This window comes from Equus caballus, chromosome 6 (genome assembly GCF_041296265.1).
Source record: "Equus caballus isolate H_3958 breed thoroughbred chromosome 6, TB-T2T, whole genome shotgun sequence".
NCBI lineage: Eukaryota > Metazoa > Chordata > Mammalia > Perissodactyla > Equidae > Equus > Equus caballus.
The window spans coordinates 19,528,641-19,547,400 of NC_091689.1; the positions used below are offsets into that span (position 1 = coordinate 19,528,641).

At 51.3% G+C, this 18,760-nt stretch overlaps 1 protein-coding gene across 1 annotated transcript; it reads left to right on the top strand.

Annotated features, from left to right (window-relative positions):
- Positions 1–2,837: 2,837 nt before the first annotated feature.
- LOC100064588 (intestinal-type alkaline phosphatase) lies at positions 2,838–6,987 on the top strand. Its single transcript, XM_001495447.6, has 11 exons — positions 2,838–3,067; positions 3,151–3,267; positions 3,382–3,497; positions 3,684–3,858; positions 3,943–4,115; positions 4,362–4,496; positions 4,591–4,663; positions 4,799–4,933; positions 5,014–5,205; positions 5,426–5,542; positions 5,645–6,987. Exons 1-11 carry the CDS (start codon positions 2,998–3,000, stop codon positions 5,950–5,952), a joined length of 1,611 nt encoding a protein of 536 aa, XP_001495497.3. The 5' UTR covers positions 2,838–2,997; the 3' UTR covers positions 5,953–6,987.
- The last annotated feature ends 11,773 nt before the right edge of the window (positions 6,988–18,760 follow it).

Consider the following 18,760-nt stretch of genomic DNA (forward strand, 5'->3'; position numbering starts at 1 on the left):
TAAAACTAGATCCTATAATCTGTGAATCCCCTTAGCCAGACACACTAAGCTCTAACACGTCACAATCCACTGGAAGTGGGGGAATGGGGCGGGGGCTGCGTCAACCCCTTGCCTGGGGCACCACATTCTCCTCCCCCAGGTGGGTGGGTGCCAGCTGAGGGGGTGAAGGCAGCAGCATGGAGCTAGATTTTAAATAGAAACAGTGGTGGTTCCCCTCTTATAGTGCCCCTGCCTGCCCCTGGAGGGCGCCCCAGGTCCAGCTGCAGCCAGACCCGGAGCCCCCTGCTCATGGAGCCCCTGGAGCGAGTGTCCCTGCACCAAGCCCGGCAGGCTCAGGAGGCTGACACAGGGAACATCATGATGGGTAAAAACAGGCAGCGGCCTCTGGGGACCACAAGATGCCAGACGTGTCCTCGTCCTGACCTCGGGGCTGACGTTACCGTCTGATGCCATCAGCCCCCCTGGTTCCAGAAACAGCTCTCCCCACCTGGTCAGCCTCTGTGTGACAGGTGTTTGCCCCTTCCCCGATGCCTCCCACATCCCTGCCTCCCAGTGGATGGAGCCTCCAGAAGCCTGTGGGAAGCTGGGCAGGGGTATAAATTGCACCCCCTGATCTGAGGGGCCCAGGGCCTGCTTACTGCAATAAACAGAGCTTCTGCGTGTGCTCTCTGGGCACACAGCTGCAGCCAGAAGAGAAGCAGCCCCAGTCCCCTTACGTGTCACCTTGCCACTGGGGACGCCCCATCTGCACTGATGCGCTTGGCTCGGGGCCCGGGAACCAGTGCTGTGTCTCCTGAGCTGCCCCTCAGGGAGGAAGCAGCCGCCCCCTGTCCCAGACCGTGAGGGCAGCATCTGCCCTCAATGGGGAGTTTTCCAGATCCTGGTATCCTGTTCTGGCCCTTTCTTTGCTCAGCAGATTTGCAAGTCCCTCATTATCAGCCAGCATGACACCTCCCTCTCGGTGCAAGGCTCAAGAGAGCAAAACAGTTAAACAGTTGCTCTGGAAAGCAGCTCTGGCTCCATTTATTTTTTTATTTATCTTTTTTTGAGGAAGATTAGCCCTGAGCTAACATCCACTACCAATCCTCCTCTTTTGGCTGAGGAAGATTGGCCCGGAACTAACATCTGTGCACATCTTCCTCTATTTTATATGTGGGAGGCTGCCACAGCATGGCTTGATGAGCAGTGTGTAGGTCCACGCCCAGGATCCAAACTGGTGAGCCCTGGGCTGCCAAAGCAAAGTGCGCGAACTTAACCGCTATGCCACCAGGCTGGCCCTCGGACTCCATTTTTAAATGGTGCCACTATAGTCAGTTTTGACACAATTAGAAAGAGGGACTGGGAATTCACTGGACTGCGGGCTGATCTTGGAGTAACAAGCCTTTCACCTACCACCTGGTAAAAAGAATCAATTAATCAATTAGGGCCTGCCTGCCAATTCTTTCAGCCAAGAATTTCCCTGCATAGCAAGACGATGCAGGGGGTAGAGGGAGCTATGGGGGTGTTTGACAGAGGCCAGGAAGGATTCTTGGAGGGGATATGTTTTCCATAGAGGGAGGAGGACCCAGGAACACGCTGCCTGAGGGGATGGCATGGTGGGGAGTGAGGCTGGGCAGGGGGATGCTGGTGGCTGGTGCAGTCCCACTGGTTTGGGGGACCAAACCCTTGGCTCAGGTGGTGAGGAGGTCCGAGCACAGAACGGGTTACTGTGGTCCACTGAGGTGGGCAGAGCAGGGAGCAAGGTGTCTTTTCTTTGAAAAAAATTTTAAATTGTCATAAAAACTACAATATAAAATTGAGCATCTTAACCATTTTTAAGTGTACAGTTTCCTACAGTAGGGGTAAGTATATTCACATTGTTGGAAGACAGATCTCCAAAACTTTTTCAGCTGGTAAAACCAAAACTCTAAACCCACTCAACAACAGCTCCCCACGTGCCCTTCTCCCTGGCCCCAGCAACCACCGTTCGACTTTCTACTTCTATGCATGTGACCACTTTAGATACCTCACATAGATAGAATCTCGGTGTTTGTGTTTTGGGGACTGGCTTATTTCACTTAGCATCACATCCTCATGGCTCATCCATGTTGTAGCGTGTGTCAGAATTCCTTCCTTTTTAAGGCTGAATAATATTCCATTGTACAGATGTGCCTCACTTTGTTGATCCATTCGTCTGTGGATGGACAGTTGAATTGCTCACACCTTATGACTATTGTGAATAATGCTGCTATGAATGTGGGTATGCAAATACCACTTTGAGGCCCAGCTTCATTTCATTTCATTTCTTTGAGTATATACCCAGGAATGCAATGGCTGGATTGGAGGAATGCTTTTGAACCCAGGCTGGCTGGCCCAGCCCAGCCCTCCAACATTGGAGAGACAGACGAGGCCCGACTCTGCTGTCACCATCAGCCATACCCATTTCCACAGCATAAGAACACTGTGCCCAGGTTCTGGGCAGCCACTCCAGCCCAGTGCATGACCCACCTGCCCAGGCCAAGCCTAGTGAGAAGCCATGTGGCTTCAGACCCAGGCCCCTCAGCACCCAGAGTCCAGGCTGGCCACTGCTGGCTCTCAGGAAATACTGAACAAATCAGGTGAGAAGAGGGAGGGTCACCCACACTGCGGGAGCAGAGGGTTGGGAGTGGCCCCGGCAGAACTTTGCAAATGCTCCTCACCCAAGGCCTTGTGCCCCATAATTCCCACTTTACCCTGGGGACTCTGCTGTGAGGGGTGGACCTGCCTTTCTCAGGACCCCTGCCCTGAGGCTCGCTCAGCCACACCCTGCCACTTCCCTTCTGCCTCATAGCTTAAAGTCACAAGGCAGGGGTGGGGTCAAGGTGGCTGCCTGGGGCACTGGGAGGGACAGGGAGCCTTTTACAGACAGGGAGAAGTCCTCCCCTGCTTTCAGCCCAGGCAGCTTGTAGTGCAACTGGTACCCTGGTGTCCCGTGTCTCCCGACTCCCAGCCTCGCTGTCCTCCCGCCATCCCACAGGCATGCAGGGAGCCTGGGTGCTGTTGCTGCTGCTTGGCCTGAGGCTACGGCTCTCCCTTGGGGTCATCCCAGGTAATCAGGCCCTCCCAGCCTCCCCCGAAACTCAGGGTGCTCCCCCGCAAGGCTGACCCAGCCTCCACTCTCTCCTTGGCCAGTTGAGGAGGAGGACCCGGCCTTCTGGAACCGCCAGGCAGCCCAAGCCCTGGACACCGCTAAGAAGCTGCAGCCCATCCAGACGGCCGCCAAGAACCTCATTATCTTCTTGGGGGACGGTGAGTGTGCCAGGCCTGTCCCTCCCAAGTAACCCCCACAACCCGGCCACCCAAGGCAGCTGTGTGGACACAGGTCAGCCTTGGACTCAGGCCTGACACGAGGTGCTCCTTCAGGGATGGGGGTGCCCACGGTGACAGCCACTCGGATACTGAAGGCGCAGATGGATGGCAAGCTGGGACCCGAGACGCCCCTGGCCATGGACCACTTCCCCTACCTGGCTCTGTCCAAGGTAAGGGCCCGGGGCCTCAGGGAGCTTCCCTCCAGAGGGGTGGGTGAGTAGGGAGCCAGGCAGGAGGGAAGGCCCCAGAGGGTTGGGCCTGAGTTAGGGGCTGGGACAGTGAGGATGGGCCCCAGGTCCTGAGGCACGATCCAGGTGTCTGCCCCAGACTGGAGCTGAAGGCATCTCTGTTCCCAGACATACAACGTGGACAGACAAGTGCCGGACAGCGCAGGCACAGCCACGGCCTACCTGTGCGGGGTCAAGGCCAACTACCAGACCATCGGTGTGAGTGCGGCCGCCCGCTATAACCAGTGCAACACGACGCGTGGCAATGAGGTCACCTCCGTGATGAATCGAGCCAAGAAAGCAGGTGGGTTTGGGGCCGGCATATGGGGCAGGGGCCGGGGAAGGCTCAGAGACCTCAGTGGTCCACCCTCACCTCTGCCACCCACAGGGAAGTCAGTGGGGGTGGTGACCACCACCAGGGTACAGCATGCGTCGCCAGCCGGCACCTACGCGCACACGGTGAACCGCAACTGGTACTCGGACGCTGACATGCCTGACGAGGCGCTGAAGGAGGGCTGCCAGGACATCGCCACGCAGCTCATCTCCAACATGGACATTGATGTGCGACACATGGCGAGGGCGAGGAACGGGGCAGAAGGGATGGGCCCACACTGGCCACAGTCGCAGGCAGCCAACAGCTGAGCCCTGGGGCCCAGCAGGGTCTCCAGGGGCTTGTGGACCATTTAGAATGTATAGCAGGGGACAGACCATTCCCACAGACCTGGTTGGGGAGCTAGGGGCTGTCTGAGGAGGGGGCCAAGGGCCAGCCAGGCCCCAAGCCCACCTGCCCTAATCCTCTGGCCCCAGGTGATCCTGGGCGGAGGCCGCAAGTACATGTTTCCCAAGGGGACCCCAGACCCTGAGTATCCGAATGATGCCAGCCAGAACGGAACCAGGGTGGACCAGCGGAACCTGGTGCAGGAGTGGCTGGCCAAGTACCAGGTGATGGGGGCTCGTGGGTGCAGGGGTAGCAGGGACAAGGGCAGGGCTGCAGGTCGTAGGGCCACGGGCTGAGGTCTGGTTCTGCCCCTCCCAGGGTGCCCAGTATGTGTGGAACCGCACGGCGCTCATCCAGGCGTCCCAGGACCCCTCTGTGACACACCTCATGGGTAATGACCCTACCCACCCCACCAGCCTGCCCTGCACCCCCGGGTCCTCACATGGCCAAGCCTGCACAGACACGTGGCTGCCATGGACCCTGCCACTCTCCAGCCTGCCCGTCACCCAAATCCCCTTTCCCACAGGCCTCTTTGAGCCAGAGGACATGCAATATGAGGCCCATCGAGACCTCACCCTGGACCCATCCCTGACGGAGATGACCGAGGCAGCCCTGCGTGTGCTGAGCAGGAACCCCAGTGGCTTCTACCTCTTCGTGGAGGGTGAGCGAGTGGCAGCCCCTCCCTGAGCAGAGGGGGGCAGGCAGGCTGGGCATCACCTACCTCCCACGTGTCCTCCCTAGGGGGCCGCATCGACCATGGTCACCATGCTGGAACCGCTTACCTGGCGCTGACCGAGGCCACCATGTTCGATGATGCCATTGACAAAGCCAGCCAGCTCACAAGTGAGGAGGACACACTGACCCTTGTCACCGCTGACCACTCTCACGTCTTCTCTTTTGGTGGCTACACACTGCGTGGGAGCTCCATTTTAGGTGGGTCCAGGGAGGGTGACAGTTGTCGTTTGGTAAATTTATGGTAAAAGTTGCTCTGAGCCTCAGTTTCCTCATCTGCCAATGGGGTCATCACAGCAACTGCCTTGTAGGGTTCTTGAGAGGATTAAGCCAGTGACCAGGCACGAAGTACCTGGGCTTAGCACACAGGGGGCGCTGCACACGCCATGGTGAGCGCGATCACAGGGCCCCTCTCCCGCAGGGCTGGCCCCCAGCAAGGCCTCCGATGGCAAGGCCTACACCTCCATCCTGTATGGCAATGGCCCAGGCTATGTGCTCAGTGGTGGTTCCCGGCCTGACGTCAACGAGAGCCAGAGCAGTGAGTACAGCGGGTCGGCGGTCTGGGCGGACCACGATGGGAACTCGCGGGAGAGAGGAGGCGGCCCGCCCCGCCCGCGCTGAGCCCCCACCCTCCGTCCAGTGGACCCCGCGTACAAGCAGCAGGCGGCCGTGCCCCTGTCGTCGGAGACCCACGGCGGCGAGGACGTGGCGGTGTTCGCGCGCGGCCCGCAGGCGCACCTGGTGCACGGCGTGCAGGAGCAGACCTTCGTGGCGCACGTCATGGCCTTCGCCGCCTGTCTAGAGCCCTACAAGGCCTGCGACCTGTCGCCCCCGGCCGCTCCCACTGCCGCTGCGCCCGCCGGGCCAGCTGCTGGCTTGCTGTCGCTGTCGCTGCCTCCAGGGCTGCTACTGCTGCTGCTGCTGCTGCTGGTATCCACTGCGCCCTGAATCCTGCACCCACCCCAGGGCGCGGGACCCCATCGCTGAGTGTCCTGCTCTCCCAGCCCCGGGTCCCATGCGAGAGCCACCCCCAGAGCACCCACCCCACGACCCTAGGCTAAGACCTCCTGGCACTAATTGAGTCTCAGCCCGTGGCCACTCCTTGGAAAGGTGGCTTTTCTGGGACACCCCGGCCTTCCTGGCTGCCCTCCACTCCTTGCCCCCAACCTCAGTAGCCCCAGATTTTGTTATACATCATCCCCCTGCACCCCAGGAAAGAAGGGGCCTCGAGTCCCCAGTCTCTTAGGAACCAGCCTAAGGAGATAGGGCCATCTGCAAGGCCCCTGGCCTAACAGGATAAGGCCCCTGACCAATTGGCAAGCTAGGGAAATCAGAGAGAGGCCACCGAGATCCACATTCTGCTGCCTTGGGGCTTTCCTGGGCTCACGCATGCGCCCCAGCACCCAGGAGTGCACTGAAGGTGACCCTAGCCCCATTCGCATAGGAAAAATCCCCCCAGGGGTGGAGCGCTAGCATGCTAATGATCCGTGCGTCGCATGTGGTGGCATGCTACGTGACACATGCACCACCCCCTCTCTACATGCCATGGCAAGGCGCTCCTGCCAGCCTTTGCCCCATAGTCCTGCTGCCTAAGAAGCTGGTCACCTGCCCTTTCCTTTCTGCACCGGCTCCCTTGTGCCTCCCCTGTGCACAAGCTAGGAAGCTTTTATTTTCTCCTTCCGTTTGTTGTCTCCCTTGATTCCCATCCTGGGGGACACTAAGAACCAATGAGCCAGTAATGGGGGCACCCTTCCTCTTACTCGGCAACCAGTCCTGTGGGCACGTTGCTGGCCCACGAAGCTGCTGGGGCCAAGAGGGCCAGGACGGGTGTCCAGGACAGGGAAATTCTCCCTTTACCTTCCTTCAGTGCTCATGGCCCAAATAATGAAATTAACACAAAACATTAACAGGAGAAAAAAACAGTTTGAAGTGGGCAGGTTTTATATCTTTTTGCAGAAAACAATAAATGTGCTATTGGACAGATTTGATTTGGGTGCTGAATCAGTAAGGAATTTAAGCAGAATTTGTGTTTGGAGTTGTCAATTAGCAAAAAAGGGACCCAGGTTGGTTTATACAGACTTTCCTGCCCTGAATCCCCTGGGGCTGGTGATGAGGACATCTCCCTCAGGGTCCAGGTGCAGGGAGGGGATTGATTGATTTCCTGCATTTAAGCGAAAAGGAGGGTCAAAGTGTCCTTGCACAGGCTGCTTTTTAAGACTTTCATTCAAAATTATCAATATGCCATATTTGGGGCTGCCAGCCCTGGGCCCCTACAGGGCTTTGACACAGCACTCAGCTGCCCCTCCTAGGAGCCCAGCGGTACCGCTAAACAGAGGAGACTTGTCCTAAGAAACTCAACTACTGAGGTGGTCACTGCCCCCCACTCCCACTCCAGGCTGGAGATCCGAGGAGCATCAGGAGAAGCTGTGGGGGCAGGGCAGGCAGCCCCAGGGCAGCCCCTGCCCTCTCCCTGAGGGCTTGACAACGCAGAAGGAACAGCCATGCAAGGGCCCTGAGGCAGCAAGCAGCACTGGTGTTGCAGGCCAGCAGCTGGATCAGAGTTGGGCGGGGTGGGGTACAGGAGGTAAAACCTGAGGGATAAGGAGGGACAGGGAGCAGATGGGGGAGGAGTTGGGACGGTTCCAGAGTGTGGAATGTGATCAGAGACTTTGAGCAGGGGCCTGACATGACCTGACTCTTGGAAAATAGCACTCTGGCCACTGAGGGGAGAAGAGTCTATTCTGCTTTGATGGAGGGAGAGGGCAGAGGTGGGAGCTGGGAACCCAGAGGGGAGGTGCAGATGCCACAGCTGCATCCGGGAACATTCTGGAGCCCCCACGGCTACACTTACTGAGTCTCTCACCCACCCAAAGGGGACGTTTAAAAGGATTCTAGGGAGGGGAAATCAACCATATTTTTTGATAAAGTTTTATAAAATTACAAATTATTTGCACAATTAAAAAGTGCCAGAAGGCACTTTGCTCTCACTAGAAATATTGATACGATTGAGTGTGCTTTCTTATTTACTAAAATCTTGATTTGGGGCTGGCCCCGTGGCCGAGTGGTTAAGTTCGCGCACTCTGCTGCAGGCGGCCCAGTGTTTCGTTGGTTCGAATCCTGGGCGCGGACATGGCACTGCTCGTCAAGCCACGCTGAGGCAGCGTCCCACATGCCACAACTAGAAGGAGCCACAACGAAGAATATACAACTATGGACCGGGGGGCTTTGGGGAGAAAAAGGAAAAAATAAAACCTTTAAGAAAAAAAAAGATTAAAAAAAATAAAAACAAAGAAATAAAATCTTGATTGAACACTGTTTGAAGGTTACAATTTTGAAGGCCTGGCTCTCCAGGCTGTTTATTTCATTCTGGATTTTAGTGGCTGTCACAGAACCATGGGAGCTGGTGGGAGAAGGGTGTCAATGGCTGGGCTTGATGAACCTTCATCCTCATTATTAGCTCCATCTACCATTTATGCCCAGGCATTTGTTAAAATCCAGCTACTATATTTCTGTCTTCCTGTTGCCAGTTAATTGCTTTTTTTCTTTTTAAAGATTTTATTTTTCCTTTTTCTCCCCAAAGCCCCCCGGTCCATAGCTGTATATTTTAGTTGTGGGTCCTTCTAGTTGTGGCATGTGGGATGCCGCCTCAGCATGGCCTGATGAGCGGTGCCATGTCCACGCCCAGGATTCGAACAGAGGAAACCCTGGGCCGCCGAAGCAGAGCGTGCAAAGTTAACCACTCGGCCACAGGGCCAGCTCCCTGTTAGTTGCTCTTAAAAACCATCCGGGAAGGTGCGGCTTGTTTACATTTCATAAATGGGTTCAAAACCCAAGGAAATGCTGCATTTAAAACTCTACAGGTTTTAAAAACGGATTATTCTGGAACTAGTGGTGATGGTTGAACAACTTTGAATATTCCAAAAGACACTGACTTGTACACTTTAAAGCGTTAATTTTGTAGTATGTAAATTATGTCTGAATTTCAAACAACAGTTTTGCTTCCAAGTTTGTTTGGTTTTTTTTTCTTCCCCAAGCCCCAGTGATGAGGATCAAGTCTGCCCCAGGGAAAGAAGCCCAAGGCGTCCTGCCCTACATACCGATCCATATCATTCTCCAGGAAGCATAAGACGTCCTGACCTGATCTGACCTGATTCCCATCCCAAGTTAGAGGACCACCTGATAACCAGACCCCACCTGCACTGATTCCATTTTAATAACTTTTTTACATGACCTTTCCTTTGTCTTGTGAAGAAATATCTTACATACGTATGCCTTATAATTTTAGCCCTGCCCTCACCCATTGCAGCTCTTACTGCCCATGGGTCCCATCCCGGTGTCTGCAGCTCTTCACTGCCCATGGATGCTGTCCCCATGCTATTCTCTGAATAAAAGAGCACTATTACCAGAACTTGAGAGTCCAAGAAATCTTTCTTTGGACTCTTTGGCTTGCCGAGCCTGCATCACCAGTACGTAGTTAATATATCCTGGTTGTAAGTTGTTCTAGTTTTTCTATGTGAGCCACCACCACAGCATCACCACTGACAGACAGGTGATGTGGTTCCATGCCCAAGAAGCAAACCCTGGCCACTGAGGTGGTGAGTGCCAACTTTAACCACTAGGCCATCAGGGCCGGCTCCCAAGTTTTTTAAATGTGTAGGCATGAGGGGTTTTATGAGTCCAACATACTGTTGGCCAAAATATCACCTGTCCATGGAAATATTGTCAAACATCTGTTTTAACACCTTTACTTAAATGGGGCTGATGCACAGAAAAGGCATTTATCTTTTCAAGCTTTTTCCAGGGTGCCTACAAATGACAGCTCTTGTCACCTTGCGGACTGTCAGCACCTTGGTCTTTATGAAGGAGGAAAGTTAGAGAGTTAGCAAAGAAAGAGAGAAGGAGAATTCACGGCAGCCCTGAAATACTTTCCCTTAGAGGTGACTTGTCCTGTTGGTCGGGAGAGTTTTCTTGGTCCTGCCGAATCTTAACCAAGTATCACAAACCATCTACTCTACTAGGACAATCTTGGGGGTTTTTTGTTTTTAAAGATTGGCACCTGAGCTAACATCTGCTGCCAATTTTTTTTTTTCCTTTTTCTTCTCCCCAAAGCTCCCCGGTATATAGTTGTATATTTCAATTGCAGGTCCTTGTACTTGAAGCATGTGGGATGCCGCCTCAGCGTGGCCTGATGAGCGGTGCCATGTTTGCGCCCAGGATCTCAACGGGTGAAACCCCAGGCCACAGAAGCCACAGGGTCAACCCCCAATCTTGGTTTTATGGTTAACACCACTGATGGCTCTGACAGCATCTTATGTGCCCTCAAGGCTTCCAGTTCTTTTCTGCAGTGGTTTGACTGGGGATAGGCCAATGAGTGAGCTTTGCAGGTGTTGCTGTCACCCAGAGAAGTCCCTAAAACATTTTCCATGTCTAATACTTGGCTTCTAAGTTGTGCTTACTTATAGGAACCAAAGAAAAACATCGTCAGATGGTCAAACTGCAGAACCGGTCTGACAAATAAAAATGGCAAGCAATAGGATATATTGGAGTATATGAGGAAGCCATTTGGTGTAAACCTAATTCGGCCTGACCTGGTCTTTCCAAAAGGGCCTGACCGTGGCTGTTGAGCATGCATTGTATACCTGCTTTAGATATTCCCTATGGCAAGAACAAAGGCCCTTGAGATAAAGGTGCAACTTCCCTCCCCCTCCCAACGTTGGCATTTCCTTAAGGATTAAGCATCTTTCCTTAGGCTAGAAACTGATTGCTGTGCTCACCTGTGACCACCCAGCTCGAGACAATAGACCTGCCTCCTGCTACGCCCACCGAGAGAGCAGACCCACTACCTGCTGTGTCCATCAAGCACTGTGCCGACAGGGCAATCTTGTGACTATTGTGGGAGGGACATTTAAATCATATGTGAAACATCCTGTTTGGGGGTATATAACCACTCTGTGCACCCCACTTCTTCAGTGCCCTTCAGGAAGAAAGGCCCTGGGCCATGGTCCTCACATGTTAGCTCAGAACAAACTCACTCAAATTTTCATTTATAGATTGGTTATGGATTATTTTCGTCGACATTTCTTGGTGTAGTCGGCAGGATTTCAGAGAAACCCACTGGAAACCACCTGGAATCTACACTGAGCCAGCATTCGGTACCAATAAGGGCCCACTGAGCCCCCCGGATCACTGCATTCTTCAGGTGACCCTGGTGAGTGCTCCTGAAACCCGGACCTCCTTACTTTAAGTTGATGGTCCAAGAGTTTACATGAGCTGGGTAAGGTCTTAAGACTAGAGGTTTTTAAGGGGTACCGGTACATACCCTAGGAAAGAGGAACCTAGGAGGGAAGTTCCTAGGTCAGAGGAGCCTAGAGGAACTTGGGAGTGAATGGGGAAGGCTGACGTTTTTAATTTGGCTTTAAATTGGAAAGAATTGTGTTTATAAAGTCTGAACAAACTGCTTGATAGAGAAATGAGAGACTGAACGTGTTCAGCTCTGAAGAAAAGGGACATTAGCTCCTCCTGGCCTTTACGAAAAGGCATCCTTAGGTCACTAAGGACCTCAGCAGGAGTGTCAGAGGATCAATCCTCACTACGTGCAGTGGTCCCATAGGGAACTCCACTCTCATTCACCATAATTAATTATAGGCTCGTCTGGGGACACGCACATAAATAAGTCAAGTCCTAAATAAAGGTTTTCTTTTGACCTGGATGAAGGAGAATTTCTCTGAGGATTTTCAGAGGGCCCCTGGGACTTCTCAAAGAAATTTGTTCTCTCTTCCTATAAAGGAGGGATACTAATTAGGCTTGTTTGGAATGCTAAACTACATGAGAAGCATTGTGAAGTAAATGATGATAAACCTCAGGTTATATTGTGTAGGTAAATATTATTCACTATTTCAGCCTTGCTGCTGCTGAGGATTATTTTAGGCTGGTTACTGTTGAAACTGCAGATGAGAAGGAGGCTCCGAGGAGTGGAAATTGCTTGCCCTTTGATAAGAGACATTTGCATTTGTGAAGGAAGTCTCCATCTGTGGGGGTGCCTCCTCTCTTCACCAGGAGGAAGGGGGGATGACCTTATCTCTAGAAACTCTTAACGGGGATGGCAAGGACTTAAGTCTTGTTTATTGTGCTTGTCTGGTGACCTCATGTAGCTGACTCCCCCCACCACCAATGTCCTCCTTTGTCTTTAGCTGAAGATAGTATTTAGGGTGGTGCCTTCTCGTATTTACTTACTCTGGTTTGCTTCTTATCTAAAAGTTATAGGACTACCCAATAGCCAGACCCCACCTGTACTGATACCACTTTAAATTTTTTACATATTCTTTCCTTTGTCTTCTAAAGAGATAACTCACATGCCTATGCCTTAGATTTAGCCCTACTGTCAACCCATGTTTGCAGCAGCAGCTCCTCCTGCCCATGAGTCCTGTCCCCATGCTATTCTCTAGATGGGAGAGCACTACTGCCAGACCTTGAAAGTCCAAGAAATCTATCTCTCGGCTCACCGACCCCGCATCAGCTACGTTGCTTCCAACATCACAAGGGGAGAAGACCACGACTGCATTCTATTGTTTAATTTGGTTTACAACTGAGTCTTACTTAAATGATAAACAAGGACGGTTATCAAGCTGGATATGCTGTCCAGCCTCAAGAATGCCTGCTACTTTCTGTTGACTCTGCTAATCCAGTAAAAAGATTTCCTTCTACAGGCTTAAGAAATCACCACAGAAGAAGAAAAATAATATATATAGGTTACAGCAAAAGGGAAAAATAATACTTTTGGAAACTTTCTCCCAATGGCTCATATAGCCTCTACTTCATGTGCTATATACCCAAAGTATAATCCAGAGGAGCCACTTCATGAGTCACAAGGCCACTTTCCCTTCCTAAGGGACCCTTTGAGGTATGACAATTGGACTTTGTCCAAATGCCACCATCTCAAGGATAAATATATCTTGTAATGATCTGTATGTTCTCACATTGTTTTGAGACCTTTCCTTGCAGAACAGCAACAGCTTTAACAGTAGGTAAATTACTATTAGAGAGAATAATTCCTGTTTGGGGAATTCCTACTGAGTTACACAGTGACTAGCGAACTCAAATCTATTTGTAATGTGTGGCAAATATTGCAGCATTTCCACTGTGCTTACCATCCTCACTCCTCAGGATTGGTAAAAAGAACTAACGGCACAACCAAGACTTAATTGGCAGGCTTTCCGAAGCATTTACTCTCTCATGGCCAAAAGCTCTTGTGCTAGTGCTCCTTAATCTTAGGTCTATACTTTTTGTAAACATCGGCTGTCTCCTTTTGAAATAATAAAACAGCCCATGAAATCAGATGAAGAAATCTATGAACCAGCTTTGCTTCACAGAGAATTCCCAGAACTTAAGGATCATGGACTATAACCGGGAGAATTTACTTATCAAAAGAGACATCAAATAAAAGACTCTATACGGCCCAGTTGGAAAGGACCAAACCAGGAGGAGAAGACGACAACATCTGTTGTAGACAGCTGTCCCAAGACTCCAGACCAGGCCTGTATTCCCAATGTTATAGCTCCTCATTTAAACCTTTGTTATGCTTAAACTATATACGTATTTTATAATTTGTTTGGAATGCTATCATACTTAAAGTGATTAATTTGGAACAGACTGGTCTTGAAGGCCAGGCATTTAACGAGTGACTCCTAACGGAACTCACTGGTTATGTGGAACAAATCTTTGGCCTTGGCTACTGCCTGGATGGCTAAAACACCGCACCCTGAGTTTCCTTTAAAAGCAGGGAAGGAGTCAGGCTGAGTTAAAACTTGTTGGCAATCTCTCTCTTTAACGCCGGATGGGCTTGTTCAGAGTTCCACTGGTATGGCTATATTTTCAGCTACATTTGCTTCTTCTTTGGGACTAAAAGATGTCATTATTACATATGGAAGCTCTGACTAAATTTACTCAAGAAGCCCTTAATGACAGTCAAGCAGGAATAGCCTTATTAAATACTGAAATGTCTTTAATGCAAAAGGCTGTCCTTCGAAATAGAATGGCCCTAGATATTCTTACTGCATCCCAAGGTGGTACATATGCAATCACTCAGATTGATGCTGTGCTTCTATACCTGATGAGTCTTCCAATGTGTCATCTCTGCTAAAGCACATGAAGAAGCAAGCTGATGCCTTATGCAATCCTGCACCCAGTTTGAATTGTTTGGTTGGCTCCCTTTCAGTATCTGTTCCCTTTTTCAATCTGGATTGCAATTCCTATTTCTATTATTTCTTGGAATCCTTGTACTGGTCATAATATTCAAACTAATTGTTGTTTTCTTTACTCAGTGTTGTAAGAGTAGCATACAAACTAAAGTAATGATTGCTCGACGGCTTAAAATGGTCCATCTGTCTTATAACCCTGGACAAATTTCCTTTCCTGATAAAGACTTTACCTAAGAACTCAATTTAAACTAATGTTTTCAAATACATTGAATTATTGTTACTGTTCTTGTTCTATGATCAGACGCAATGTAAATGTGAAGCGTCATAGAAAAGCACATATACAGTGTTTGTGCAACAATCTAAAATTAATTGAAAATTACGTAATCTATGAAATGCTTCCTCTGTTAATATATATACTTCTATGCTTGTCCACTATTTCCCCCCAACATAGACGACTAGGCAAATAAATGAGCTAAAAGCCTAGCACCGAGGGCCGTGATGGACCCAGGGCAGGCAGCAACCACCCTGGCGCCGAGGACAATATTTTGATCATCAATGCTTTCTATCGAAAGATTAGAGATCAAAAGGGAGAAATGACAAATAAAAATGGCAAGCAATAGGATATATTGGAGTATATGAGGAAGCCATTTGGTGTAAACCTAATTCGGCCTGACCTGGTCTTTCCAAAAGGGCCTGACTGAGGCTGTTGAGCATGCATTGTATACCTGCTTTAGACATTCCCTATGGCAAGAACAAAGGCCCTTGAGATAAAGGTGCAACTTCCCTCCCCCTCCCAACGTTGGCATTTCCTTAAGGATTAAGCATCTTTCCTTAGGCTAGAAACTGATTGCTGTGCTCACCTGTGACCACCCAGCTCGAGACAATAGGCTTTCCTCCTGCTACGCCCTCCGAGATAGCAGACCCACCACCTGCTGTGTCCATCAAGCACTGTGCCGACAGAGCAGTCTCCTGACTATTGTGGGAGGGACATTTCAATCATATGTGAAACATCCTGTTTGGGGGTATATAACCACTCTGTACACCTCACTTGTTTGGTGCCCTTTCTTCCTTCAGGAAGAAAGGCCCCAGGCCATGGTCTTCACATTTTAGCTCAAAATAAACTCACCCAAATTTTCATTTATAGATTGGTTATGGATTATTTTCGTCGACAGGTCCAAACCAGAAAGGTCCAAGTTGGCGATGGGGTGCCGTGTGCAAGGGGAAACTTGTGCAAAAGGTGCTGTGTGCAAGAAGGGAAGATCTGCGCGTGCCCCAGCGCCCCTGCCCCAAGCCGTGCCACGGAGACCCTGCCCCCTTCACATCCCATGAGAACTCTGCTCACCTTCCCTTCCACGAGAAGGTGTTTTAGGCCTCCATTCATTGATCAATGAATAACGTTTCTGCTCTGCTATTCTGAACCCGGTCTCCTTTTATTGGTGTGACCGGCTCTGGGCAAAAGCACCCACTTGGGGGCCACTGATCCCTTAGGGCACAGTAACATTGCTCCATCTGCACCTTTTCCACATCCAGGATCCTTTAAACAAAGTCCCTTCTGAGGAGCTGTTCCATCCATGGGAGCACCTACACTGTTTTCCCCACGAGGCATTGTTTTTATGAAACAAGGCATTTACTGGTGGGAATATATCTTTTCTGATATGTATCCTTCCTTTAGTGGCTCTTTTTACTGCAGCAAAAAGAGGAAGTGTTTGCCTGGTGGTAGGTGTTTTCTGTCTTATGCAATCATGCAAGAAACTTCAAAAGAGCTTTCTAAATATTTATCGTTGCTTAAGGAAATACCCAAAAGTAGTGGGTTGAACAGTGCGTAACTTAAACATCCCTGGGAAAAAATAGCAGGGTTTGTCTTCCTGTTCTGAAAGCTTAGGTTTTAAATGCCTTGTTAACCATGAGGATTTCCCACTGTTACTGACTGATGGGGTGGGGGTACTTCACACACATTAGTTTATTTTTTTATATTTGAGGCTAACTGGTCAGGTCTGTCCCATGGGTGACGACAAACATGTATCAGGAGGGAGTGAGTGTCAGAGCTGCCACTTCGGTGGTTCCTCACCTGGGTGTGGCTTATTGGTATTATTTGCAGTTTCTTTACAGGAATCTTTTGTAAGCCACTTGATCATTTTGGAGAATTACTTTGTTTAAAACTAGATCCTATAATCCGTAAATCTGCTTAGCCAGACACACCAAAACTCCAGCATGTCACAATCCACTGGAAGTGGGGGAATGGGGCGGGGGCTGCGTCAACCCCTTGCCTGGGGCACCACATTCTCCTCCCCCAGGTGGGTGGGTGCCAGCTGAGGGGGTGAAGGCAGCAGCATGGAGCTAGATTTTAAATAGAAACAGTGGTGGTTCCCCTCTTATAGTGCCCCTGCCTGCCCCTGGAGGGCGCCCCAGGTCCAGTCCCAGCCAGACCCGGAGCCCCCTGCTCATGGAGCCCCTGGAGCGAGTGTCCTTGCACCAAGCCCGACAGGCTCAGGAGGCTGACACAGGGAGCATCATGATGGGTAAAAACAGGCAGCGGCCTCTGGGGACCACAAGATGCCAGACGTGTCCTCGTCCTGACCTCGGGGCTGACGTTACCGTCTGATGCCATCAGCCCCCCTGGTTCCAGAAACAGCTCTCCCCACCTGGTCAGCCTCTGTGTGACAGGTGTTTGCCCCTTCCCCAATGCCTCCCACATCCCTGCCTCCCAGTGGGTGGAGCCTCCAGAAGCCTGCTGGATGCTGGGCAGGGTTGTAAATTGCACCCCCTGATCTGAGGGGCCCAGGGCCTGCTTACCGCACTGAACAGAGCTTCAGTGTGTGCTCCCCGGGCACGCAGCCGCAGCCAGATGACAAGCAGCCCCAGTCCCCCACCCCTTTTATTTTGAAGGAAGATTAGCCCTGAGCTAACATCTGCTTCCAATCCTCCTCTTTTTTTTGCTGAGGAAGACAGGCCCTGAGCTAACATCCGTACCCATCTTCCTCTACTTTGTATGTTGGATGCCTGCCATAGCATGCTTGACAAGCGGTGAGTACGTTCACACCCAGGATCCTAATTGGCGATCCCTGGCCTGCCAAAGTGGAACGGGGGAACTTAACCACTGGGCCACAGGGCCAGCGTCTCCAGTTCCCCTTGACATGTCACCTTGCCACTGGGGACACCCAGTCTGCATCGATGTGCTTGGCTTGGGGCCCAGGAACGTGTCCTGTCTCCTGAGCTGCCCCTCAGGGCAGAAACAGTCGCCCCCTGTCCCAAACCATGAGGGCAGCATCTGCCCTCAGTGGGGAGGCATCCAGGCCCTGGTCCCTGTTCCAGCCATTTCTTTGCTCAGCAGATTTGCAAGCTCCTTGTTATCAGCCAGCGTGGCCGGGCTCCTAGGTGAGAGGAAATAGCCCCGTTCAGACCTCTCCACCCACGTCCCCAGCAGCAGACCCTGCAACAGTTTGGTCCTGCAGGAAGGTGGGAGGGTTCTTGGTTTTTTTGTTTGTTTGTTTAATGCAAAGTATAGACAAGGAGAGATGCGGCTTAACAGCACCCTGTGACAGCGGCTTGGGGATCTGAGCTGCCTGCCACCCAGTGAATCAACCTGAGCTGCTGCCAGAGGCCCCTGGATGCTGGGCAGCAGCTGAGGTCGGGGGAGCCAGGCGCCGCCTCATCCCCTCCAACCTGATGAGCTCATGCTGGACACCGGCCCGGCTCCCGGGGCTCGCTCAAAGGGACCTGGATCCAGGGGTGGACGGTGTCCCCGTGCAGCCCTCTGGGCACCTCCAACCCTGCGGGAGGTGGCAGGGAGGGCAGGGAGGAGGAGGCAGCTGGGGGATCCATGGGGTCCCCTTGTGTCTGCTACAGCAGCGCACACAGGGGTCAACTGAGCCGGCCACACTACCTCAGCAGAAGGGGGACCATGGCCAGTGGAACCTGTCGGGCGGGCTGTGAACAAGCGACAGTGAGAACCCCACCCAGGCTGTTGAGAAGGAGGCCCCAAAGTGAGCCACGACATGTCCCCTGAATGACATGCTATTGGGACAAAGGCCAGTGATCAGCCAGGAGGGCAAAAACGTCCACCGGGACGGGAGCCTGCGGTCTGCCCCAGACCACAGGAAGAGGGGACAGGGGGCAGGGCCCCCACCAGGATGCCAGCGGTAAGTCCAGCTCAGTGTAAGGACTCCGCGGGAGAGGCCAGGCCCGGAGTAGCTTTCCAGAAGGGAAGGAGCCCAGTTTTAAAATTGGTCAGGGAAAAAACAGTAATAATAAATTAAAACAATGACTAACTGCTTTAATGTCTCATAAAAATCATGAATAATCTAAGCATAATTGTTAAGAACAAATTATATAAATATTAATATAATAAAGGTACAATAATTATGTTTTATGATATGTGTACTTAAAAATAACTTCTCCTAGTCTTTTTTCTTTCTTTCTTGAATTTTTTTCTTTATTGCAGTAACATAGGATTATAACATCATATAAATTTCTGGAGTGCATCATTATATTTTGATTCCTGTGTAGATTACATCATGTTCACCACCCAAAGACTAATTACCATCCATCACCACACACAT